We start from the raw sequence: 26,702 nt of genomic DNA, 5'->3' as shown, positions 1-26,702 counted from the left end.
TTATTAATACAAACTGGGTCCGCCCTCTTAAAAGAAGTGTGCTGTTTAATTACAAATTAGGTGAGATACAGTCACACCCAGGCTGGTTTACCACGTCCATTATTGTTATTAAATAACTTGGAGCCCTTTTAAGTGGACCTGAGTCAAAATTCACCTCGTTCCTCTTTCCATCAGTGAAGCTTGCAGTAGGAGGCCACACGCAGGTGGGAACCTAGAACCAGAAGACCCACATGCTTCTGCTGCTTAATCAGGCCCAGATGTGGGGCAGGTCATCAGGGAGGAGCAGGGCAGGAGGAAGAGCTTTGCAGAACCACCAGGATACTTTTTGTTTCATTGTGCAGCCAAGTGCACTTCAGTCTGCTGACGCTGACTTTTCAGTCTTACTTTTTTGCCAGCCTTGGTGAGTTAACCAGAAAGTTTTGAAACCAGGTACAAAGACAGAGATAAACACCGTGTGCCATTGAGTTTGTTGTTAAACACAGGACATGCTTTAGGGACGGGAGCTTTTATCCATTGGTCCCTGTCTCTTTGCCAACAGTCACTTCTTAAAGCGTGGGGAGCTCTGAGGACATACTCTTAAGCAATTATCCATCTGCCTCTCCAGGCAGAAGTCTGCAGGGCAGAGATGATGTGTCAGGATGCAGTGGACTGTTCGGAGTAGGACTGAGCTACCTAGGGATGTATCTGTGACCAGCACGGTGGGCAGCCTACACGTGCAGAACCCTTCTCCCTGCCTTTCTGGGGCCCCTGTTGACTTCTGGAGGGCCCTTCCAGGATTCTTCTCATGGTACCTTCTGGCTGTGCCCCCTTTGTTGGCCCCTCACTAAGCTCCCCCCTCCACCTCCCAAGTATCCCATCACTAACATTTTTTCTCCCATCTTTCCACCCAATTAAATGTCCATCTACTCTGTGTAGGCTCAGCTCAACTGGAAGTTGAAAAGAAGCAGGTGTTAGGTCAGAACCAGAGGAATTCAGTGAAGAGTGTGAATGATTCGAAGGAGGAGCTTGTGAACCCAAAACTCATCAGGATTGGTGACCTGTGAGGAAGAGAAGGGATTTTCTGAGCAGAGGCAGCTCAGCTCAGTGCCTTCCTGCTGAGCTTCCAGGTACATCCATGCATATTGTCAGTGCGGATTTTGGTCTTTCCTGAATTGGGGTTGGAGCAGCCTCATCACCTTGGAAACACTGCCAGAAACTTGTTATCTAAGCCCAGATTCCTAGGATAGGGATGAGCCAGACTGCTTCGTGTCCCGAAGGATTTTGTGGGACCCAAGGGCTGAACTGTTTTGAGGGATGAACTTTGACATGAGCTGGCAGTCACGTCCAGCACATCCTTGGGTTGCACAAGAGTGTGGACAACGAACCAGGGGTGCCTTGACGTCTTCCTGGTCTGACTGAGATTAGGTAAGGCAGGGGCATTTGAGAAATGATCTCCCTTTGAGCTGACACATCCTCTGCTGATGCTGAAACACTGACTGCCGTTCATACTACTCACTCGGCCTGTTCCTCTGCCCTAGTTTGGAAAGGTCTTCTCTTCCTCTCTTGTTTCTCCTGCTCCTGACGCTTCTTCCAGCCACAGAAAGCTGAGGGCAGGGCTTTGTGAAACAGCCAGGTAGGGAAACGGGCAGAACCTCTGCTTGTCTCATCCACCCCGTCCCCCATTTGCTTGCCCGCAGTATTTTCACCTCTGTCTGCTTGTCTTCACAGGAGCATCTCAGCTGACACTGGGTGGGAGTTAGTCATTGAGAGGAACTGGTCCAGGCCCAGATGTATGCAGGCTTTGGATTGCTGGGTGTTCAAAAGCAGCGTTTCAGTGACACCTCAGTCCTCACCTTCGTATTTTAATCCATGAAATGGTATTTCTCTTTTAACTGCTCTAAAGTGATGGTTGGGGATTAGAAAGCACCTTTGAACATTTGGCGACTGGATAGGCACATGCTGAAATGTTTCAAAATGACGATTTTCTGTTGTGTGGATAGCAGGTGGCACTAATGCTTTTTAACCGATCGTGGCAACTAACACTACTTATGGCAAACACCCCCGTGTTATAAGGACACCTGTCATACCAGATTAGGGCTCACCCTAATGACCTCATTTTAACTTGATGACCTCTATAAAGACACTATCTCCTAATAAGATCACGCTCTGAGGCACTGGAAGTTAGGACTTCAGCATGTGAATTTGGGGGGGGGCACAATTCAGCCTATAATGATAGGCATGCCAGTGATGGGGTTAATAACAGTCCTTTTGTTTGGTGGTCAGCTGTAGACCCTGTGGGTATTGCTGTGTTTAAAGGGTCTGCCCTCAGGGGGCTTACATTCTACTGAGAGGAGACTGACAACAAATTAATACAATGTAGGTTGTGTAGGGGTAGAAAAATTTTCCCTTCCTCCCTTCTAGGTTCTTTGGCTGGTCTAGTAATTAAGTTGATATAAGACAGAGTAACAGGAGGAAAACAAATTTAATTCTGTATACACGGGATTCCCATAAAGATACGAAGACTCAGAAGGCAGCCACATAATGGAGACTCATCAACCATCCTGAGCGAAGAAAGCGGGTAGGGGTCTGGGGTTGCAAAGGGGAGGAAAGCCATTCACAGGAAGGCAGCGGAGATGTTTGAAAAATAAAGGCTGTCCTGTGCTGCGGATACGTTTCTTAAGTAAGAAATGATTACAGGTACAGGCCTCCTTTCCAGTATAAATTTACGCAGTTGAGGGAGACATCAAGAGCTTTTCTTGAATCTGCTGAGTTTTGATTGCCTTTAGCTCAAAATAATCCTTAGGCCAAAGAGGCATGTTTCGGGGTGACAAAACCTGCTCCCTTTCCACTGTGATAAGCACTCTGAAGAAAAATAAGACAATATGAGGGTCTTCTGCCCATTTTGGGATTGGGTCATTTTTTGTTATTAAGTTGTATGAGCTGTTTACTGGATAAAGGAGTTGTGGTATATTTATACAATGGAATACTACTCAGCCATAAAAAAGAATAAAATAATGCCATTTGCAGCAATATGGTTGGACCTGGAGATTGTCATTCTAAGTGAAATAAGCCAGGAAGAGAAAGAAAAATACCATATGGTATCACTTGTATATGGAGTCTTAAAAAAAAAAAGACACAAATGCACATATTTACAAAACAGAAATAAACTCACAGACATAGAAAACAAACTTACAGTTACCAGGGAGGAGAGAGGATAGGAAAGGTCAAATTGGGAGTTGGAGATTTGCAGGTATTAACTACTACATATAAAATAGATAAACAACAAGTTTATACAGTATAGCACAGGGAACTAAATTCAATATCTTATAGTAACATTAATGAAAAAGAATATGAAAAGGAATATATGTATGTGTATATGACTGAAACATTATGCTGTATACCAGAAATTGACACAACATTGTAAACAGACTATACTTCAATTTAAAAAATGGGGGAAAAAGAAAAAAAAAAAAGACAATATGAGGGGGCAGAAAGTGACTCTGGGCTGGGGAGCAGAGACCTGAATGAAGTGGGGAATGAGCTGCATGAAGGGTGTTCAGGCAGAGGGAACAGCACATGCAGAGGCTCCAAGGCAGGAATGACCATGCTATATGCTGGGATATAGCAAGGAGGCCAGTGTGGCTGCAGCAAAGGGAGCAAGGGAAAGAGATGCTCTCATGCTCTGATGACAAGGTTGAGTATTTCTGTCTTGTAACCCCTAAAATATGTACTATCTGGCTTGAGGCCATCTAAGCTTTGCCTTTGGTTTAGTGCTCAACAGACTTGGCTCAAATGCTTGTGTGGATTTAATTTATCATACAACGAGGGTGCATAACCCACCTTTTTGAGGAGGGCTTCCCATGTCCACTGCTTCATGATACTTTGGAAGAAGACATCCTCTTTGGAAACCGAGAGACTCTTCTAGCCTTTTCGTTTACGGGTGCAAAACGTTTTTCATTTACTGGTGAATTTTTTCTTTTGAAAAATGCCTATACAATTATCCGTCATGTGAGATTAGTCAGAATTTTTAAAAAATACACTGTCATTTCCAAACATGTTAACTGTACCACAGATGAGTGCCGCACCACTCTTTCCCCTTTATATTCTGGGATTTTAAATGCAGAGGAATTGTTTCAGGGGCTTTGTTTGAATTAATTAAAGCCTGCCATGTTGATAAGGAAACAGCCCAGATGACTGACAAGGCAAAGGTCTTGAAAACTGGACATGGCTGCCGAGTTTGGGATTCACCAGGCTGCTCCCTAACTGGTTTGTCAAAGGGTCACCCATGGGTCTATAATAGCCAGTAAAGACCAGGATAGTTAGGGGGCGGGAAGATAGCTCAAGTGGAAGAGTGCATGCTTAGCACGCACCGGGTCCTGGGTTCAATCCCCAGTACCTTCATTTAAAAAAACAAAACAAAACTGGGGTAATTATAAGCCATGTGTTAACCAGCGAGTTTCTAGGCAATCACAAGACTGCTTCCCCCTAAGCAATTATCTCGCCTGAGGCTGTGGCATTACGTAATGCCTGAGGCTTTGTTAGAGTAACCTCCAAACACTTGAGCGGGGGAGGCAGCATCTGGGGGCTCGGCTGAAGATTGTAGAGGAGTAAAAAGTGGATAGCAACTGAGGTACTGGAATGGTAAGGAAAAATGTTTACAAGGCTTGAATTTAAATGATAACTCCCGACTGTTACAGGTGACATAGAGAGTAAGCATTTTGTGAAAGGGTCAGTGTCATGCTGGGTTGTGTTTGTGAGGGTATAACTTGCTGGAAATGTGCTTGGAGTGATTGCAGAAGTTGTTTAGTTTACAGCTCATGTCTTTAAAAGGGTAGAGATAATTTAGAGAAGGCATTAGAGTAGACAATGAAAATACAGACAAACTAGACGGTAGAAATCAAGCTATGGTGGAGAGAGGGGTTGAGCAAAACACAGATTGTCAAATCAGATTGACATGGAGCACAGGTTTTACCTAGTATCAAGCTTCACTGGTACTTTCAAAGACAGAGAATCGAGAGACTTAGGAGAAGCAGAGAGAGGCTGGGACATTGAGACTGCCTCCCTAGGACTCCGTCCCTCCACAGGACGCACATCTCCGACTCAGAATCCTGGTGGGTCTCAGTGGAGTTGTCTGTACTAAACCCTTGCTGTATTTGTGTCAAACACTTTTCCAGTATGTTGCTTGCCTTTGTATTGTTTTTTTTCTTCAGGTATGAAAGTTTCAGGTTTTTACACAGTTAGATGACATACTTCTCTGTTGTCTTTTAAAAGTACTAAGTACAAGACATTTGTCTAGGTGTAGCGATCAGTTAAATGGGATCATGGGTATGAAAGCATTTGTATAAAGTGAAAGACACACTATCGACACTAGGAGCAGTGACTCCTCACCTCCACTGTCGCCTGGAAAGAAGTTGCTGCCCTTAAGGACACCCCCAAGAATGTTTCTGGTGGGGTTTGCATAAAGAGGCGTCCCTTGGCAAACTTTGCCACATTTCATTGTATTTACATTTACCACACTTTCCGATTCGGAGGAGCCACACTCCAGGTGCTCACTGGGCATGTGTGACCAGTGGCTGCCATGTCACACAGCACAGGGCTAGCCGCACAGGGGCAGCCAGCCCTCTGAGACATCCTCTAGACTCTGGGTTCAGACAGTCCGCTGTTACATCCAAGCCTGCCCCAGTGCTTTAATGTAGCAGCCTTCCTCGACGGTATACACTTAAAGAAATTGGCTGTTTCTATCTTGACAGAAATTCAAGTCCCCCTTTCCTCTCCATGAACAGGAATTTAGTCTTATTATCCTTTGCCTTGAGTGACAGCAACTAATTTTCTCTTTTCCCTGTGGTGGCCTGAGCAGCAGAGCTGTGAACTGGTTCCAGCAAGTTGATTGGGAGTAACAGTGTCACAGGGAAACACCAGGCCCCAGTTCTTCCCGCTGGCGGCTTTAGCCAAGTCACACCCTGCATTTGGTCTTCCCCCCACCTCTAAAGCTGTCTGACTTGAACCCCCCAAATCAGACAAAACTGACTTGAAATCTCTTTGCTTAACAATGGCACACTTTTGCAGCCAGAGCTGCAAACTATCCCTTGGCTTAATCTGGTTAAAACCAGATAAAGAATTAGGTCAAAGGCCTCTAGCTGCAAAGCAGTCTGTTTCCAGAACTCCAGCGGAGCTGTGGAATAAAAATAAGCAGGGAGAGTTGGAAAAGCATTATTGGTGTTTGCATTTGACTTGTTCTAGGTCAAAATTCTAGCTCTGGTTCTAAGTCGTAACGTAGGAGCTTGCAGAGGGCAACAGGACTGCATGAGCAACCAGGGAAGGATGTGCCTTTCAGAGGTGCCCCTGGGAGTCATTGCAGGATGATACTTGGGGTCTGAGGCTCTGCATGGTCTGTTGAGTCGAAACACCCAAACCGCCAGACCTTAGGAAAATTTCACTTTATTTTCTTCTAAGTGTTAGAGCATCCGGCATCAGTGCAGCAGGTCACCCAGCTGAGGCCCCGCTTTCCCTGGGATTCGGAGAAGAAACTAGAAGAGAGCTCCAGGAGGTCAGAGGGGAGGAGACCCAGATGCAGATCTGCAACCCAGAGGCTTGTTCTTATCTCTCTGGATTGGTGGGTCTGAGGAGGCTGAGAGAGAGAGAACCGCATCAGAGTTTGACCTCCCCAACTCAAAAGGCTCATTTCCATAGGCCCTAGTTACCAACAGATAGACAGCAAGTGTCCCGGAGAGGTGAGCTGTCTGGCCTACAAGGCCAAGCCTTGTTGGGAGCTGTTGGAGGGCCCTCCAGATTCTGGAGCCCCCAGGGACTAAGTGCCAGGCGCCTGGGCACTGGGTTCTTCTTGGCCTCCACTCCCTACCCGCCCCCTCCGAGGCTCATCTAGTCTGTGGTCTGTCCTCTAATCCACTGAGTTTCTCTGCTCTGTCATTTGATCTGCGCCGTTTGGGCTGCGGTGGAAATAGAGGGCTAAGGAGTGGAGCGCCGTCTAGGAACAGTGACATGCAGTCCTGTCCCTCCTGCTCACACGCCGTGTGGGATCAGAGAGAATGGGCTTCTGTAGTCCCGACAGAGGATGCCTGTCCTGGGTGTGTGGCCTTGACATTGTCCAGACCAGCTCTGAGCTTCCTCTGCATAATCACCTCTCTCCCCTCGCCCCTACCGCCCCAGCCCCTCGCACTGGGATCTGGTTGCTGGGCAGTGAGGGGTGTGTGGCTGGCGGGGGGCAGCTGGAGAGCAAGGCGGGGGCCTGTCTGTCTTCTGGACCCGAGCGGCCAGGCCAGAGCTGCTTTTGGAATGGAAGTCCCTGTACGTTATGTTCCATTTCTCTCATTGTGTCCCAGTTTCCACGTTGGTGGAGGGAAGGACAATGTAATGAGCTGAATTTGTGCTTAATTGGTGCAGCGTAAGAGTACTGAGAGGAACATGGGTTATGGAGTCGGACAGACTTTAAAAAGAAAATTTACTGAAGTAGAGTTGATTTATAATGTTATGTTAGTTTCAGGTGTACAGCAAGTGATTCAGCTGTACATATATGTACATATTTATTCTTTTTCAGATTCTTTTCCATTATAGGCTGTTACAAGCTACTGAATACAGTTCCCTGTGCTCTACAGCAGGACCTTGTTGTGTATCTATTTTATATATAGCAGTGTGTATCTGTTAATCCCAGACTCCTAATTTGTACCCCACCACCACCCTTTTCCCCTTTGGTTACCACAGTTTGTCTTCTATGTCTGTGACCGACAGACTTGAGTTTGAATTTTAGGTTCCCCACTGAATAGCTGGGGGGTCTCAGCCGAGTTGTTTAACCTCCTAGGGCCTCACTTGGCGCATCTCTAGAAAGACCCATCTCGTCGGATTTTCTGATGGATGGAAAGATACGTGTAGAGTGCCTGCCAGACAGAGCAGCCTCGATACCTACGATTCCTTAAAGAGCAAAGTACTTCTCAAATGTCAAATGCTTGGTCAGGCATTCAGGTAGAAGAGATGAGTGAATGACTTTGTTTTACTTCTTCTTTCTTGAATTTATTCTGTCTCCCAAAGATAGGAGAATCAAAATATCTGGATTATATAAACCTGCCTTGTTCAGAATACATGTAGAGTGGATGCCAAGTGGCTTTTTCTGATAAATTTAATGCTGCTTTCTAGATTCAAAGCAGAATCTGTCACCAGCAGAAGGTGGCCCTTTTGTGATTTGTCATATTCATTTGAATGCAGCCAGCCCATTGGAACACCTGCTGTGTACAGAGGACTGTGTGGGACAAGGGTGAATCCAGGTGTATCTGCGGAACCCACTATTTGTAGTGAGAGAGACATGCAAATTCCTATGTAACAATATCGCGATAGTAACTACAACAGTTCCCGTAAAGAGGCTGAGGAAGTTTAGAAGAAGAAGCAGTTACTTTAACTGGTAAGACGACTTCTTGAAGTGGTGGCGTTTGAGCTAAGCCTTGAGGAGTGACTAGGATTTAGGTGGCGGTGGAATGAGGGCATGTATGAACGTGGTCAACGGCACCCAGGGTCCAGGTGCCCTCCAGACTGGACTGGTGGGGCCCTGTGGCCCGGGCACGCTCTTTGGGACAAAGCTGGAGCGTCAGATCATGGAGAGCCTGTTTGGACTGGAACTTTATTCCATGAGTAGCGGGGAACGGCTGGAGTTCTCTGGGAGGGAAATGGCCCAGTTTGGCCTTAGGAAGATGGCTGATTGGGAGGCGACTGGAGGAGTTAGCTTCTGGAAGCAGGGGGACCATTACTGTGACTGCTCAGGCCAATTAAGGCGAGGCGGTCGGAAGAGAAAAGAAGGGAATCTTGTGACAGAAGGAGAAGCAACGGGACTGGGTGATTGACTGAGGTTGGGAAGGTGGGAATGAAGGGGAGTGAGCAGCCGGCGACCGCGTGTCAGAGGAGTGTCAGAGGGCAGGTGCTGGCTTGGTGGGGGGTCAGGGGGTCAGACTGGACTCTATCGGGTGGCTCAGTCAACAGCCCATCCACATGGAGGCATCTGGCAGAAAGGGGCAATTGGAGACCTGGAGCTGAGGCAACAGAAGGAGACTGGGGAGTCACTGGCAGGGAAGCAGCGGCTGCAGAAGCTGGGGCATCAGGGGAAATTATCCAGGGAGGTGGCGAGGACAAGACCCAAGACAGAGGCTGGGGAAAGGACTGCACAAGAAAAGGAGGAAGAAGAGGATCCTGCAAAGAGCGAGGGGAGGGGGAGAGGGAGAGGGAGGGGCTCAGCTGAAGGAGATGCTTTAAAGGCAGCAGATCCTGAATCTCAGCCGTCCTGCTGGCTGACTCCAGGCAGGCTACTGGGCACACCTGTCCCCTGCGGTGTGGGGGGCTGGTGTCCACGACAGGCGCTGTCCTGAGGGGACACTTAGTAGACGCTCATTCCTTTCCCCTTCCCTGCAGAAACCTGGGGAGGCATGCTCAGAAGGGGTGGCTGCCAGGGTTCAAGGCTTTGGGAAAGGACTGTGAGACACCCCTGTTCAGTCACTAGTGAGACGAGGAGGTGGGAAGATAACTCCGGCACTTTGGGTGGGTAACAGATCTGAGGAAGGCCGACTGCCAGGGGCTGGTGAGTAAGGGGATGAGGAGGAAGTGAGAACAGCTTAGAGGGACCTGAAGCCAGTTGGCAGCAGGGTGGAGGAGGGAGCCCAGCCTCAGGAAGGAGCAGGGTTAGTGGGAAGGGCGTTGTGGCTGCTGCATCAGGGAAGCCAGCTGTCCCCTTGAGAAGAGCAAGCTAGTTCCTTGCAGAATCCTTTTCCTCTTGGATTCGGCCTCCGAGGGTCAAGCTTTTGGGTGTTTGTTCAGAGGTGCCAGCTCTGGAAGGAGGAAGCCCATCACACAAGGCAGGGAAACTGCGGTCTGTCACGTGAGCCTGGAGAGGCCTCGGCTGGCTTTCTGAACGAGGCTTCCCTGTGACCCTGTCACTCACAAGCCTGGGAGATGGGGGCCGCAAGCTCTCCGGGGACTTTTCCCGGGGAAGGACAACACTGTGGCCGGCTGCCTTTTGAAATGAGAGATGGGGCATCAAGAGGAAGTGCCGTGGGTAAGTCTAAGAAATCTGGGGCTTTTCTCAGTCCTGAAGCCTGGAGCCTAGTTTCAGAAAAGTTGGGGCAATTTCAGGCTCTCTCTGTTGCAGGCAAGCACCTCCCGGTCCAGAACATTGGCCTTTTCTCCTCCATCCTCAGAATATCAGAGCTTACTTGGCGGCTTCTGCCACCTCCCCACCGCCCACCCCGCCTTCCTCTTTAAGGGAGTGGTTTTGCCTTTGTCTCACTCCTCCAAGACGAAGATGAGATGGACAGGAGGGCGTGTAGGGGAGGGGTGGGGAAGGTGGGAGGGGGTGAGATCCTTCCACCTGCTCTGAGATGGGGGAGACAGAGCCGAAGTCCCCAAAGGAAGGACTGGAGTAACGTCCCAGGGAGTCAGCCCTTGAGAAAGGCATTCTTGGATTTGGTAGCATTCTTGGCCAAAGCCTGGGAATAGTCTGCTTCTAGAAAAGTTTTTCCCAGGATTTCAATTGTGTTTTCTTAGTTCCTCCTTCAGGCTGGTCTCTGTTCTAATCATCTGCTCTTTCATCCTCTTCCTACCTTGCTCATGCGTGTCCCCCCACCTTCCTGTTTGAAGAATCAGTGTGGACAGTGGCGAAGTGTGTTGCCCCTACAACCGGGCTGCCTGGGTCTGAAACCGCAGCTCCTCACTCACTGGTGTGCACGCTTGGGCAGGTGCTTCGCCTCCCTGAACCTCATTTTCCTCATCCTTAAGATGGTATAATAATATCCATCTCATAGAGTGACACATCGTATTATGAGAATTAACTGAGTAAATACATATGAAGAGCTTAGAGTAGCACCTGGGAAGTAGTAAGTGCTCTGTAAACACTATCCGTCTGTCTGTCTGTCTCTATCTCCTTTTTCATAAATGCCTTCAAATTCTTTTTGGATTTTGCCAGGTGGCACAGAAAAAATATATTATGTTGAAAGAGCCTATAGAAATTGTATTTCTAGAAATCATAAATTATATAGTATATTTCTACTAAAGTACCGAAATTCTAACTTAGAGTTCCCTTACCGGATCTCTCAGAATTAGAGAGCCTTCATGCTGGATGGAAAGTTCCTTCTAACGTTGATTTTCTTTCTTGTGGCTTCCATCAAGACTAACCGGTCTTAGTGGAACAAGGAGTAAATAAAGTTATTAGTTATTGGTTCCTGTCATTAGGAGTAAATGAAAACACATCTGACTCTTAGGTTGAAAAAAGTCAGCACCGCCAGAGGACCAGGTGCAGGGACGTGTCTTCCGCATGAACTGCTGCTACTACATTTCGACCTATAGATTTTACTTCCTAGGCCTTGTTTGTTATATGTTTCAAACCATGATGATCACATTCCGCGTATTAGCTATCTCGGCTACATTTGTGACCTTTGGCCTCACGAAACCGAGCCCTATTCTGCATTACTGAAAACCTCCCTCCAGGCTGACATCAGCTGTTTTGAGTCCTCTTCAGCAGCTGCACAACTACCCTGGTCTGCCTTATCTGTTACATGTTTCTCTCTGAAAAGCAAACATGAGAGATTCTGTTAGAGGCTCATTAAAATCCAGATACCCCCCCACCCCTGGTATTGTATGTCTTCCTCTTTCTTACCTGGTATTTCCCACTACCTACAAAATGAAAGAAAACTAAACTGGAGAAGCAGTCATGATGATTTTTCTATCTTTTAGAGAATCTCTCTTCATTTTAAATTGAAAGTAGCATAAGATGATGTGAATTAGTGAAAGTTGAAAGCAAAGGGGTAACTATTACATACAATGTCCAGAGAATTCGTTTTACCAAAAGGCTATCTCTCTCTAGTAAAAGCATTTGGCTGCTGTTCATTTTGTAATGCCCTAATTTAGATGTTTAATTTTTGTAATGCAGTATTATAGCCACAATTGTCTGATACCTTTTTTTAACTTCAGTGTTGAGTTGAAGTGGAAATTCCCAAAGGGGTGTAGATACTGCAGGGTATATGTAGGTACTTAGTACTTTTTGATGGTGATGTTAGAAAGATACAACTAAGAAGCCAAAACATTTTAAGGCATTTTCTAGCTTTAAGGCACATTTAGGAAAGAAAATACTGTAATTTTTTAGGGGACTATTTTCTATAAAACAAATATATATGTTTATTATAATTTTATTTGTCTGTACCAGATGGTCAAAAAGTCAAGTTAAAGAAGGATTTGGAACCGTATATTCTGGTACAGAATGATGGCTAAAATATATTATCAAGTGAAAAGTACAAGGTATAGTATGCTACTATTTATGGGAAAAAAATAGAAGGCTCTAGGAGAAATTGGGAACATTTATTACTTGTAGAGAGGACACTGGTGGCTGGGTAAAGGAGCTTTCAGTGCTTTTTGAATTCTGAATCATGTGAATGTATTACCTAACTTAAATTAACAAATAATAAATGTATAAGAAAAAAGCTGGATTGGGGAAGCAACAATAAGTAGTTTATAAATTTCCTTTTTTTAAGGGTAAACAGGCTTTGGAGTTAGATGCACTTAAGCGTTGAATTCTGGCTTGACTGCTGCTGGCAAATGAGTGTGGGGAAAGTTCTATCACTTTATTATAAAATTTGGGAAAGATCTTCTTGGCGTTACCGAAAAATTGGCCCCTGAACCCTGAAAGGCAAATTCAAACTCGGAGACAGAGTTTGGGAGCAAATTAAAAAGCAGCTTTATTGCTTTGCCGGGCAGAGGGGAGTCACAGCAGGCTAGTGCCTTAGTAACTGTGAATCCATCATGGAGTTGGGGCTTGGTGATTATACAGGCGAACGGGACGGAGTGTATCAGTGATAATGAACAATAGAGTCTTTTACAAAAGTTTGTCTTGTGTCACGGGAACTTCTGGTGGTCTGTTAAGTAGTTCATTGCCTGCAGCCTTCGCGTTATCTGGTCTGATCCCTCTGGTGTCATAGGGGCTTTTGGAGGGTCTGGCCGTTCCTTCAGGGTTATCGTTCCGTGACCTTCTTTTTGGAAAACAGCTCCTAGGTTTAGGTACAATTATTTAGGGTAGGGCATAACTCAAAGAAAGCAAATTAATTAATCACAATAAATTCTTAAAGCTGCCTTAGCATCAGGGAAGCCATTTTGTGACTCCTTCATTGGCTGGGTTTTTATACAGATCAAATATAGTAAGAACCATTTCGTTTTTTTTTTTTTTTTTTTGGATTGACAGATCCTGCCTCAGGTTTATTTGTACAAACAGCACAGGTAGACGCGAGCCCCATGCAGACAGCAGCCCAGGGGTCACACTAGTCCTTATATCCTCACATCAACAGATGAAAGCCTCTACTGTGGAGCCTTTGTGGGAGCCTGGGCACCTTTGGGAGCCTGAGCTGCAGCTGCGGCCTTGGTCTGAGCCGTGTCCTTGGCCTCTGGCCGGCAGAGCCTGAGACCCTTGGCGATGCGGGCACGAGCACGTTTCCCGAGCTTGGGGTGAGCAGTGCAGGCAGGTCGACTGAGCTTGCGGCTGTTGCCCTTTGGGATCTTGGGCTTGACCTCCTTGGGCTTTGCCAGAGCCTTGACAGCCTCAGCACGTGCGCTCGTGGCCTTGGCGTTGTTGGCCTGCATCCTCTTCAGGCCCTTCTTGTTGTGCTTCTTGGCAAAGCGCATGTTCCTCAGGAACTTGGGGTCCACCCCCTTAAGAGATTCGTATCTTTGTGATCAGGGTTTTTTGATGCCGTTTCTGTGTCATTTTCAGGACTGGGTGTGTGTGGTGTGGTTCTTTGACTTGGCCATGTCTGCACCGGAGTTCCTGAATTGCCTGGGACCAGAAGAGAAAGAAAAGAACTATTTCTTAAAGTGTAGTTTGTGATTATCTGATCTTAGGGTATGGAATGAAGAAGATAAAGAAGATTTAAGACTGGGTGTGAGCATCTTCCTCTGAAGATTTTTTTTTTTAACCATCCCAGAAAGATAAAAGACAAGATCATCTCAATGCTAGGTTCTAGATGGTAAATAGATTTTAACTGAAAGTTATTATGAATCAAACGTTAACTTTGAATCATTAGATCCAGTCAAGAGGGTTCAACATGTCTTTGTAATTAAGAGAATTGAGTATTAAACCAATAATGGTTAGACCCCTCTTCTCTGGATTTTTGGAGGAAATTCGCCATGAAATATAAGCCATTTCCTCTCCCCTGTTAGAACAACAGTCTTGTGAGAGTTGAGAAGCTCTGCTCTGATGGGGAGAGTTCAGGGGAGGCACCATAAAGCAATCCCCGGATGCAGAGAAAGACTGCTGTTGTATCTGTGTCGTTGTCTAAGTCGCCCCTGGGACAGAAGGATTGAGCCGTCAACACTGCATTCTTTGTAAGCCATATCCATTCCTACCTAAGTAGGCCTATATGCTGAACATTTTCCCCCAGGGTCTAGAGGTGGGAAAATATGAGACTCACATTTTGTGGAGTATTTATAGTTACCTTTTTGTTTATGTACTCATTGAGTGGGCTCTGTAACATGAATCTCTCAGATGCAAGGGCCAGAAAGAGGACTCCAGTTGTCTAAACCAGAATGGAATTAGCTTAGATAACAGAATTCCAGAAATAGGACTGACTTCAAATGAGATTTAATTATGAAGCCCAGGATGGCCTCAGGCTCTACCTCTCTGTGATTCTTTCGTCTTGGTCCTCTTCTGAGTATTGGCCTTCTTAAGCTGGCTCGTCTCACTGTAGTAAAAGCTATGGGAGCATTTCTGGATTTGGTACCCTCACACCCTGTCCTGTGGGGGAAGAGAGAACACCCCTCCTGATAGTGTCCAGAAGTCTGTGGATTTTGTTGCATCTCCTTGGCTTGAGTTGGGTTACGTGCCCATCTCTGAGCCAACAGGATATACTGGTTGGCTTAAGTTATTGAATTTCAAACCTTGCACCCACCTCAAAGGATTCCTATTTCATTGCTCTGGGAGGAGGATCCCCTGCATTGGTATTTTATTTTATTTTATTTTATTTTTTAATTTTTTTTGTCATTGTTATTTTTTTTTTACTTTTTTAAAGTTGAGTTACAGTCAGTTTACAATGTTGTGTCAATTTCCAGTGTAGAGAACAATTTTTCAGTTATACCTGAACATACATATATTCATTGTCTCATTCTTTTTCGCTGTGAGCTACCACAAGATCTTGTATATATTTCCCTGTGCTATACAGCATAATCTTGTTTATCTATTCTACATATGCCTGTGTTTTGTTTTTTGATAGCAGCCTTCCTAGTGAGTGAAAGTGATGTCACACGCTTTTGGGGGTTGGGGGAATAATTAGGCTTATTCATTTATTTTTGGAGGCAGTACTGGGGACCTCGTGCATGCTAAGCACGTACTCTACCACTTGAGCTATACCCTCCTGCTCATGCATTGGTATTTTAAAATATTCCCTATTAGTTCTAATGTACAACCAAAGTTGAGTTTATTGGCCTAAGCCAATCAGTGCTCACTCTTAGAGCTGAGAATGTAACTGTTCTCCAAAGCAAAATCGAGTTAAACTGACAGATTGTTGAGAGAAGGGGAAAATAGATCTAGGGGAACAAACATCAAATATCTGCTTGTGGCAAACGTATCCGTGGCCCCAGTGTTCATATCACATCTTTCTTTTTTGCCATCAGAACCCACATTTTGTTTGGGACCACAGTGTGCCAGCCCCAGGGGATATAGGTTGTGATTGGCGCAAATACTGGTGATAATCTGTGTCCCCACTTGTCCTGCCTCCCTTACAATGAGAGAGAAACATGAAAGAGCTAAATCGCTCTCTTTGTTCATAGCAGAGGATGCAAAGCTAGTTTAAAGTTAATACATAAGACATGAGAAGTGTAAGCCTAATATTTGGAGTTACAGAAGTAACCACCAGAGAAGAAGAAAGGGGCCGAGCTGGGGGAGAAAAAAGGGAGGGAGAGGAGAAGAAAGAAATGTTCACAGGTAGCCACTTCTAAGGAATAAGACAAGAAAAAAGAGGATGAGAGAGCAAACACTTAGTTGTCATTTTATACCCCTCTGTTCTCTTTGTTTATTTCTATGTGATTATATTCTTTTTATAATTAATTATATACATTAATTGCTTCTGAAGTTGCTCCTAAGAGTGGAAGATGATTTTAAAAACCATGTAACCTACTGTTCAACAACATTTCTTTAAATGTATAAATCACCTTTTTGACATGAAATAAGGAGGACTTTTTAACTGTGCCATTTGTCCACAACCTCACAGTGCAGAGAGGAATCAGACGTTTTAATTTTGTGCATGAGAAAATCATCCCAGGAGCTTAAATCAGAACTCAAAGTCAAGGCCAGCTCATGGACGGAAAGCTGCAGGAGCTCCTGATGGCGGCAGGAGATTGAGCTGTGTTCTGCGTTTCATGTTTGGCCGCAGCCTTCTTATCTAGCAGCCCTAAGCTGATTTGGCCAACAACTAGTCAGAAGAAAAACCTCAAGAATTCAGCTATAAGCATCTTCAGTTTTTTGTTCTTTAGTCACATCATTTTCAGTTTGACTTGATTCCCAGGTCGTCTGTGAAATTAAATCTGCTTGATTTCTTTTATTATGCTTTTGCTCATGATTAAAGTTTCGGGTCACAGCGTCACAATAACCACAACGTATTATTTCAGAAATTATGAGAAAACAAAGACTACTCTGGAAAATAAGACTTTAAATTTTGATGTCGAGTAGGTTTGGGTGTCAAGTCACTTGTGAATAATATTTAACTGATCTTTAATTGTGATTTTCAGATTGTTTGTCTAAAGAAATTGGTACAATTTAAAAAATGTAGAAGGACATCGTGAGACTTATTTTTTTTCTGATTCCAGGAAATAGGTGAGTTAGCTTCTTTAGTGTGTGTAAGATTTTGTTTCCCCGTTTCTCATTTGCCACATTTAGATTCTATTCTTTAGGGTCGTATGTTAAAGAGGAATTCAGATTCCCCTCTTACCGTTTATTTTTTCAAAAGCCAATTTTTAGTTAAAACTCTACCTAAGATTCCACTGGTTTTAGAGCTTTCAATTTTGCACAGAACTCTCAGACCTTTTCATATATGATTATCCATGACTACTGTGTCAAAAGAAGGCAATAATAATGTGGATTTATGAAATGCAGTTTCATCCTGTTCATCTTAACAGGCACCTATCACGTGCAGGTCAGCCAGTGGCATCATTGTTTGGGGCCATCCTTAGCAGATTTTAAAATGTCACATTGTTGCTTCTCCATCGAACTGTTTATTAGGGGAATAGACACTGAAATGGCATGAATTTGTGTAACATTTGATGTTGGTATTTAGGAATAGCAAATAAATGATAGATGGACAGCAAGAAGAGAAAGGTTAAAAAAAAAAACTGGAAGCCTAGATGACCCAATAATAAATGGGTCTCTGAAAAATAGAAACTTGGCTACACCTAGTGCAGGACACAAGCTTGGAGGCGTTAGCCTAAGGAGCTGAAAGTTAGCAGAGACCTCTAATTGCAAGTTAATGAAGCCACCTAGTGGTTTGGTACATAATCTAAGGTTGTGGGAATTTGTAAAGTGTGGATTGATTGTGTGGGTCTGGAACCAGGCATGGCAAGGAGTCTGGCTACTTTTCATTCAGTCCAGCAAGGAGGGTCAGTTACACTGAGAATAAGCACAGCCCTGCTCTGTGTCATCTTTTATTTATGTATAGTCTTTTTGTCAGAAAGGACTCAAGATAACTTTCGTGAAAATACAATGAGAGAGCACAAACTAGAAGACGAGACAGAGAAAAAACATGAATAAAGACACAGAGTAGTAAAAACTTCTGATAATTCAAAAATGCTTCCAAAATCCTATCAGTTTTCCATTGAACGGACTCTACGTTTTCAGGTAAGTGTGGAAATTGATTGGTTTTGAAATTCACAATGTCCAGAAGAGTGAAACAATTTCCAGGAAAAGTAAAATCACACCTGATGTCAAAGAGCAGAGAAATTTTCCTTCTGGAGGTCCTCACAGATCACGTAGCGCATAGCGTAATGTGTATTGTCCCTAGTCCTCATGATGGAAATCATTCTGAGTTGAGAGATTTTTTCCTAAAGGTGTCCACACTGCTTTGGAGGAGAATGTGCACCAAACTCCATTTTCAGGGCTTGCATTAAAGCATTTGATCCTCATAATAAGCCTGCGAGGTAGGTAGTGTTATGATCTCCGTATTATAGTTGAGCCCACTGAGACACAGGGAGGTTATCAACTTGCCCGAAGTCAGGCTGTTAAACAATGCAGGTAGGACTCAGACCTGGGAAGTCTGGCTCTAGCACCCACGCTCTTTTCCAAGATGCTGTGTATACGGAGTGGCCCAGCCAATGAAAATAGCAATACTGAATTCTTACATGGTCCGTGGGGGAGGAGGTAGGAGTGCTTTAACGTGACGCTGAAGATGAGGTCGGGACTGCACATGTCTGAGGTGACTCAGTTGACTTTGCCCTCCAGGGTTCCAGACTTTACCCCGACCCCCGTCACTACACACTCTTGTACACACATGGGCACACACGCCTTTGGTCAAAAACAGAGGACCAGGAAAGAGTAATCAGATTCACCAACTTCCTGACTTCTAGAAAACAGGTGAAATCCAGGACCTTTTTGATGCCTTTGTATCTTCAGATACAGGAGCTAAATGCAATCGTAACAAAACGCACTTTATTTTGCTAGTTGTTCTTTCTCGATGTGGTATCTATAAACGCTTGTGAATGGCAGCTAAATTGATTTCTCTTAACCAGTCATGAAAGTTGATTAGCAATGAGCAGATCAGCGATGAGCAAGGTAAGCCTGGAAAGGAACTTGGTAGGGAAATCAGGGCATCACTGAAACATTTCTAGTTAGAGGAGTCAGAATAGCCTGTAACTTGAGTCTTAAATCGAGCAGTTAGAATGATGTTCTTTTAAGCTGTGCATTAGGGTAGTTGTGTGGTTAATGTTATTGCTAACAGGAAAAAGTACACGCTATAAAATGACTCTTCTATATAGGTAAGACTCCTTGAAAACAAATTTCCATGGCATTTAAAAGAAATGCTTAGCACAATAAAGATTTTAATGCTCCTAAAAGATTCAAGTTCTGTTTGAGGACCAACATGATGGCCTACCACCCATAAGACTGAAGTTTCCAGAATGATAAGCTGTTAATAGTTCTGCCAAATGCTTGAAAGATTCATCTTATCATGGGAGTATAAAGGAAAGAGGGCGCTGCTGAGATATGAAGGAAACATTGACTGGAAATCAAGAAACTTGGGATTTACTTTATTCTGATGACAAAGGAAGACACAAATTCTTTGTGTGTTATTTTTCTCATGAACTTGGGAGTCAGACCTGGATTCAAATACCGGTTCTGATCCCTGTTAGGGCTGGATGATATTGGATTAACCAGTTAAGACTTTTTTGGCCTCAGTTTCTTCATCTATAAAATGGCTTCAGTAATTCGTAAATCTTGTCAGGTGCTCACTGTATGTATATTGTGTTTTTTTAATACCTTTGATCTTTGTAACAGTCTTAAATGGCATATTCACTATTGTTATCCCCACTTTACCGGTGCTATCACTGCAGTTGGGAGAATAGGTAATGTGAAGAGTTTAGGATAATTTTTGCAGTGTGTTATAGCGCCTGGTACATAGCAGATTCTCCAGACATGGGAGCTGAGGTCTACCTGTTGTCTCCATCTCTTTCTTCTCCTCTTCTTTTGGGATATGCTTTGAAGATTGGTGACGAGGAGAACTGCATGCTTAAACAGCTTAAGTTTGGGAATTAGACAGAGATTTAGGCCAACTGTTTAGAAATAAAACTGAATTTTAATTTTCCTGCAGGAGTGGCAAAAACTCAACTATGATATCTACACCCTGCGACAGATTCGAAGGGAAGTGAGAAGTAGATGGAAACGCATTTTAGAAGATTTAGGTGAGTCTGAAAGTGATTACGAAATGGTAAAAATAACCAGTTGTGATCATTCCTCTTCACTTTCTTCAGCCTAGTTTTTATGAAAAGGGTGTCAGTAATGACTAACTAAGGCTACTTACTGTGTACTAATTATTTTCCCAATCCTGTTCTCCCTGTATCCTCAAGCACAAACATCTGATGTTCCCGTTATCGGCAGCCCCTGTCTTGAGGATGTGTTTTGCCATGTGCTACTCCATCCGTCCTCAGTATCAAGTAGCACAGGCAGCAGAATCACATGGGCACTGCCATTGAATTTGGGGGCCTTTTGCATTGATTGAATTAGATGGGACTGATTGGCCAATCAGTAGCAGCTTTATAAGATAAGGCAGATTGGGAGAAATACTGTTTGTAAGAGAGACAGCAAAATACAGTGTAGACTTTCGTAAGGACTACAAGGTAGGGAAAATACCTGTGGTGTTAGAGTAGACATTGCGTATTGATTTTTCTTAATTCTGCCTGGGCTGTGATAGAATAAACATGGTCTTCACACTGTAAAATAAGCTGGCTTTAATGTTTAAAATAATGAACATATCAGCTTTGAAGACCTCAGTCCTTCTGCTTTGAAAGAGAACATGACACCTTGGCATCAGAACTTTTCAAAAGAAAGGTACCAAGTTGCTAGCCCCTGTTGCTTTAGTTGGGATGCAGTGGAATGGGGTGGACCTCTGCCCTCTTTACTTATTCAGTATTATTGTGACTTAATAGTCTCCTTTTTAACAATGTAAGTTGCTCCAGGCAGGTTAAATCTGTGAGTCTTCTATACCTTTGGGAAGTAACTTAACTCGCCAACTACATTGCCCCAGGAAGGGAATCTGGGCTTGGAGAAATAGGGGAGGAAAGTGACCACTTTGCAGATTGGGGTGGGGCAGGAAGGAATTCTGGGGACAGGGAAGGAGATGAAGGGTAGGGAGTGGAAGGAGGGTTTCCAAACCAAGAAAAGGGGCAGCAAGCAGTCAGTGGGTATCTAAGATTTAACTTGAAGGGAAAAGCTAATGAAGAAAATTTGGTAAGAGGAAACCTCAAAAGAATTTTAATTAAAGACTCCTGCCAACCACACTGAGCTGGGAAGCAGCATGTGAAGTGGAGGCTTGGGCTTCTGTTTTCTCGTGCTTGTTCAGAATTCACCCTTGGGTCCCTTAATCTCCTGCAGGGACCGCACTGCGGGGCTGTCATTTCTTTGTGACTACTTTACATGAAGGTTCAATTTCTTTACCTTAGGTTTTCAAAGGGAAGCAGATTCTTTGTTGTCGGTGACGAAACTCAGCACCATCAGTGATTCTAAAAACACAAGGAAGGCTCGGGAGATGTTGTTGAGACTGGCCGAAGAGACCAATATTTTCCCAACCAGCTGGGAGCTCTCAGAGAGATACCTCTTTGTTGTGGTAAGTGAATACCTTTGTCCGTCTGCCCTGATTTTGCCTTAAATTTTTGCTTTCCTGTTGGTCCATATACTCATCATTCTGACACCACTAGCTCTGCCACAGTGTGAGGTGTGGCAGGTGAGGCTGGCATCTTCTGCATTAGTTCCCAGTGGCCGGCACATCGTAATCCCTTGGAGGGCTTTAAAAATTCAGGTTTTTGTATTGCACTCAGACCAACTGAGACTTGGGTTGTGGCTCAAGAGTCTATCTGTATTTTTCAGCCAATTTTGCTGTGTAGCCAGCCTTCTGAACCATTTTTTTGTTCAAAGAGATGTAGGAAAGATTGTGTCTATAACCAAAGGTTGAAAAATGATTCGAAAAGCCTCTTAGACAGCATAAGTGAGGGATTAAGGAGTGTCTCTAAATTTGTTAAGAAAAATGTAATAAATGTTTTACTTACTCATCATTTCTAGGGTGGATACTGAGGTTTTAGATTGGTTTTCTCACTGACAGGGCTTGGTTTCTATCTTGAGAACATTTTTATCTTTAACTTTTTGGCAGGACCGTCTCATTGCACTCGATGCTGCGGAAGAGTTCTTTAAAATTGCCAGTCGAACTTACCCCAAGAAGCCTGGGGTCCCATGCCTGGCAGATGGCGAGAAAGAATTGCACTGCCTTCCGTTTCCAAGTCCCTAAAGGAGAGGCTGCGAGGCAACACTGGAATTCTTCCACTGGAATTCTTCCACTGGAACTCAACAGCCAACCAAAGTTGGACAAGTGCTAGAGGGCTAGCTAAGGGAAGAAGGATTCTGGCTCCTACAGAAATCTAAGGGTTTGAATGTCTGGTCATCATGAGGACGTGACTCTGTGAAATGTTCAGGTTACATTGAAACACCCTAGGGACCTTGCATCAGCAAGTTGGTCAGCGGGATATTTCATCATGGGTGATTAGCTTCCAAGAACTCGTTGCCCCTGTTTTGGTTTTGGTTGTACAATAAGCTCTAAACACTGGTCCTGCTGGGAGAATGGGAAATTCTAGTTAATAAAACAGTAAGATTAATAGAACTACCATTGAACCCATATATGGATTACCAATGTTTAAGTAATTGTTACACAATACAGGCTAACACCAAAATAATACCAGGCATCACATGACCTTTCCTTGACTTGGAAGCACCTACAGAGCCTTGGAGGTGTTTGAGGCCTCATTCTGAGTATCTGTTATGATGACTCAGAAGTTTAGATGTACCCAGTAATAGAAACACCTAGGAGTGCTGCTCAGAAGTGAGTCCCAAATAGAATGATCCCAAGGAGTACTTCTGCAGCTACATGTAAAAAGCTCTGTCTTCAGTTGTGGCACAAGCATCTTAATGTCCCAACATTATTGAGATCTGGTTACCTCATTTTTGCATATTGCCCAGCCCTGATCCACAAGCCCTTGATATTTTATCTGGGATGGCACCTGTTTGACCTCCACTTTCTTCTCTTCTGTTTAGTCTGTCCCCAACTTATCAGCCGAGAGTGGCACCTGTCCAGGGACCCCCAAGCAGACTTGCAGCTCTATAGGCAGTGTTGCATTGAAGGTCCTTGCTGGACTTTCTCCCTTTCTGAAGATGATTTTTCAAACTGGAGCAGTTCTGTCAACACAGCTTGTTACTATGCACAGATTGAGCCGTCCAGCTTCCAAAGTGACTTGCCACGTAGGCAAGGAGCTTGCCATGAAATCATGGTTCATTTTATTGAAAAGACTTTCAGAGCCTGTAGGATTTCTCCATAGATTGCTGAGAACAATGGCAATATTTTTACTTTTACAGATTTTGCTCTTCTGACTTCAAGTTAAAAAGTAACTTGTATTTAGTCTGCACAGGGGATTGTGACTTGAAAATTTTCCTATCCTGACTGGCCCTTTTGGCAGTGAAGACAATGTTTAAGATGTTTGTTAGAGGAGATGCGTGTTCTCCATTTACGAATGCATTGCAGACCAATTTAACTGACATGTTTCAGGTAAATTCTTCCTAGTTTAGTAAGTAAACTGAAAGTTTTATTTTTTAAAATAAAAAATATATTTTTATTTTGTTTTATGTAGTACTTAATCCCTCTCTCATGTTGTTGAAAATTAGCCTGAAGGTATTTTTCCTCACGTCTGTGGGCTCTTGCAAGATAAACATACAAACAGTGAAACAAACAATAAATTAAACCAAAAAAAAAAAACTTGGAAAATCATATTATTTTCATCTTTGTCCTTGGAATTTGTATTTTGTCTTTCTGCCTTCTTTTGATGTCAAAATAGATGGGATTGTTTGCATCTATGGAGAATAAATTGTAACCATAGTCTTTATTTTTGGTAATGAATAAGTAAGGATAAACTTGTCTCTCTGATTATAAAAACATGTGGAATTATCCAGGAAATCTTCCTTGCAAGGAATTAAAAGTTTTCTGTGTTTACTTTTCAGTTGAATGTGTGTTTTATTTCTGAGAATTAAGAAGGAACAGATATTCTTTCCATAATCCCTTTAAATTAAAGGGTTAAGAAGCTGAAAGACTGAAAGGGCTTAAGGCCCTCCCATCATTCTAAAGCCATTCGAGGGGCGGATCTGTGCCCAAGTCCATTGAGTGGTACGTGAGAGAGGCTTAAGGAAGCCTGAAGTGACCACTTCAGAAGTCACAAGTTACTCGGCAAGACCAGGATGCAAAGGTTCATGCATGTATGCGGGGCGATTTCAGGTGGTAGATGGAAATTTTTATGTTAATAAGTTACTCATTTTAATATGCAGCATGGGGAAAACCTGTAATTAGCAGATCAAACTCCTGATTTCCTATTCCACGGATATTATTGCAGTGAACAATAAAGTATAAATGTTTTCTTAAAGGGGGTTCCAGGAGACCCAGTGGACTCATGGACCAAAGTGATAAAGAATGCATTGGTGAGAGGTCCCCTGCATCACTGAAAGCTCGGTAGTATCCATGCAGGCCAGGGGCTATTCCAGAACTGGGCTCGTGGAAGCAATGGGGATGGAAGAATAGGGGCCCAGTGGCAGTGCTTCACTGCCAGAAGAAAAGTGGGCACAATTATAATGAGTGGCCAGGTCTGAGGGTTACCTGCAGAGAGATTTGGAGATGGTTGATGGAACCTGGCATCCCTAGGGGCAAACTAGATGGGTAGCCAATAAGAGTATTGTTCAAACTAGACCATGAAAAGATCTCAAGGATGGACGATCAGGAGATATACAGGGCATAGCCATAGCCATCTTAATAAAAAGCCATGATCTCCTGCCAAGTTTCCGGACCTTGGCTGTTTCCTAGACCCAGAAACTACTGACTGAAGGGAAGGCTGGATTCCCCAAGGAGGACTTTGAAACATCACTGCAAGTGTATATGGCAATGCTTCCCCTATTCCTTCTGCAAAAGGACCTATAGTTGTTTACCGGGAGACCATACACTGGGAAAAGGAGTGTACACAAACACCCTGAGGACATGGGACACAAGGTCCAAGTTGACATTGATACTCAGGGACAAGAATATCATTGGAGTGTGCCATTTAGAGTCAGGGCAAATGGAGTTCAGATCATAAATGGAGTCCTCCCCCAGGTCTAATTCACCGGAGGTCCACTGAGTCCATGGATCTACCCAGTGGTCATCTCTCCACTTCCAGAATAAATTATTGGACTCAATATACTTGGAACTTAGCAGAACCACCATTTGTTTTTTTGGCCTGTGGGTTAAAAAACATCTTAATGAGAAAGCTAAGTGGAAACCTCTCAAAATACTTTACTCCCCTGGCCAAGATAGTAGACCAAAGTCAATATTGTATTCCAGAAAAACAATAGTGATTAGTATCCTTAAAGACCCAAAGGATGCAGGAGGGTTGGTCTTGATTAAAATTCTATTTAATTCACTACTCTGGACCTGAAACTAGGTGGATCCTGGAGAACGAAAGTGAATTATTGAAAATTCAACTAAATAGTAGCCCTAATTGCAGCTACTGAGCTAGATGTGGGATCTTTGTGAGAATAAATTAACACAGTCTCAGCCGCATGGTATGTGGCAAATGATCTGGCAAATGTGTTCTCTCCATACCCATCAAAAAGGTAGGTCAGAAAGTGTTAGTATTCACCTGAGATGGACAGCAGTGCATATTTATGGTATTGCTCCAGAGCTATCTAAACTCTCCTCCCTCTGTTTTAATATAGCCCAAAATGATCTGGACCATCTAGACATTCTACAGAATATCACATTGGTTACTGTGTCAGTGACATTAGCGATGAGTATAAATTGGCAAACGCATTAGAGGCCCTGACTAATGACATGAGCTTCAGAGGTTGGGAGATAAATCCTACAGAGTCTCAGGGACCTGCCACTTCAGTGAGGTTTTCAGGGGTCTGGGTCTGGGGCACACTAAAACATCCCTTCCAAAGGAAAGGTCAAATTATTTCATCCTACATCTCCCACCTCTAAACGGGTGAGCCAGCAGAATGCTTGGTAGGCAGTCATCTTCATGCTGTCACCCGGAAATACTGCTCCATCCCATTTAACTGGGTGACATGAAAACCTGCCAGCCACGAGTGAGATCCAGGCAGGAAAGGGCTCCAAAGCAGGCCCAAGCTACGGCCAAGCAACTTGACACCTGTATCACAGGACCCTGCAGAATGTTTGGTATTAAAAGTCATGGTGATAAGAAGAAATGCCACGTGAAATGGGTGAAAAACTCAACAGGAGAATGACAACACAGACCCCAGGGTTCTGGAGCAAGGCCATGCCATTTGCAAGGGATAAATACACATTACTTGAAAAACTGTTCATCATGAGTTGGGTTTTTGTCAGATTCAGGAACGTGTAAGATCAAATTCTCGCATCAATATAATTTTTCCTGTTATTTTTCAATATAAACTATTAATTTTAGAACAGCTTTAGATTTGCAGAAAAGTTGCAGAGATAGTACAGAGTTACGGTTTCCCCCGTTATTAATATCTTACCTTATGGTACGTTTGTCACATCTAATGAACCAATATTGAGACCTTATTATTAACTAAAGTCCAGAGATTATTCAGATACCTTAGGTTGTAACCTAGGGTCTTTTTCTGTTGCAGGATCCCATGCAGGACATCTAGTCATCAAGTTCTCTTAGGTTCCTCTTGACTATGGTAACTTCTCAGACTTTCTTTGCTTTTGATGACCTTGACAGTTGTGAGGAGCACTGTTCGGGAATAGAGAAGAGAGAGAGGATAAGTACTAGTGTGGCCTTGAGGCCAGCTGCAGCAGTGGGGCTCTAAGTTGTCCAGTTAGCCTTCTTCGTGTAGTTTTCCTCAAGGAAAGAAATGCACCAGGCTGCAGGAGGAGACTTTCCCGGGACTTGCCATAAAAAGCAAGTGGATTGGACCATCACATGGGTGGACTGTTGCTGATGATGTGGGCCAC

The 26,702-nt window shown here is 43.9% G+C and overlaps 3 protein-coding genes across 5 annotated transcripts in view; 1 reads left to right on the top strand and 2 right to left on the bottom strand.

The window, feature by feature from the left end:
* The window catches only part of MREG (melanoregulin), a 54,638-nt gene extending 30,899 nt beyond the window's left edge, over positions 1-23,739 (top strand). For both annotated transcript variants that reach the window (XM_072961597.1, XM_006207280.4), the window contains 3 exons: positions 19,797-19,887; positions 21,145-21,308; positions 21,849-23,739. In XM_072961597.1, the coding sequence (XP_072817698.1) occupies positions 19,797-19,887; positions 21,145-21,308; positions 21,849-21,983 (390 nt within the window). In that variant the 3' untranslated portion in view covers positions 21,984-23,739. The remainder of the gene's footprint in view (positions 1-19,796; positions 19,888-21,144; positions 21,309-21,848) is intronic.
* Positions 13,312-13,635, bottom strand: LOC116280554 (large ribosomal subunit protein eL29-like). The gene has a single exon (XM_072961598.1). It carries the CDS (start codon positions 13,633-13,635, stop codon positions 13,312-13,314), a length of 324 nt encoding a protein of 107 aa, XP_072817699.1.
* NEMP2 (nuclear envelope integral membrane protein 2) overlaps positions 13,682-26,702 on the bottom strand; it is a 40,874-nt gene continuing 27,853 nt past the window's right edge. Inside the window, exons 9-10 of one of the 2 annotated variants that reach the window (XR_004189928.2) lie at positions 26,340-26,481; positions 13,682-13,786 (exon numbers count right to left, since the gene is read on the bottom strand). Coding sequence is in view for 1 of the 2 variants with exons in the window: in XM_072961595.1 (XP_072817696.1) it covers positions 26,424-26,481 (58 nt within the window). In the remaining variant the exon portion in view is untranslated. Of the gene's footprint in view, positions 13,787-25,017; positions 26,482-26,702 lie in introns of those variants that run through there. The other variant, XM_072961595.1, reaches the window with a different exon arrangement.

Source organism: Vicugna pacos, chromosome 5 (genome assembly GCF_048564905.1).
Source record: "Vicugna pacos chromosome 5, VicPac4, whole genome shotgun sequence".
Classification (NCBI taxonomy): domain Eukaryota; kingdom Metazoa; phylum Chordata; class Mammalia; order Artiodactyla; family Camelidae; genus Vicugna; species Vicugna pacos.
Note: the sequence above shows the minus strand (reverse complement) of the source record. Positions and strands in the feature narration are given on the sequence as shown.

Bases quoted from the DNA above. Each gene is read 5' to 3' on its own strand.
- LOC116280554 (XM_072961598.1), bottom strand. From the start codon at position 13,635: ATGCGCTTTGCCAAGAAGCACAACAAGAAGGGCCTGAAGAGGATGCAG.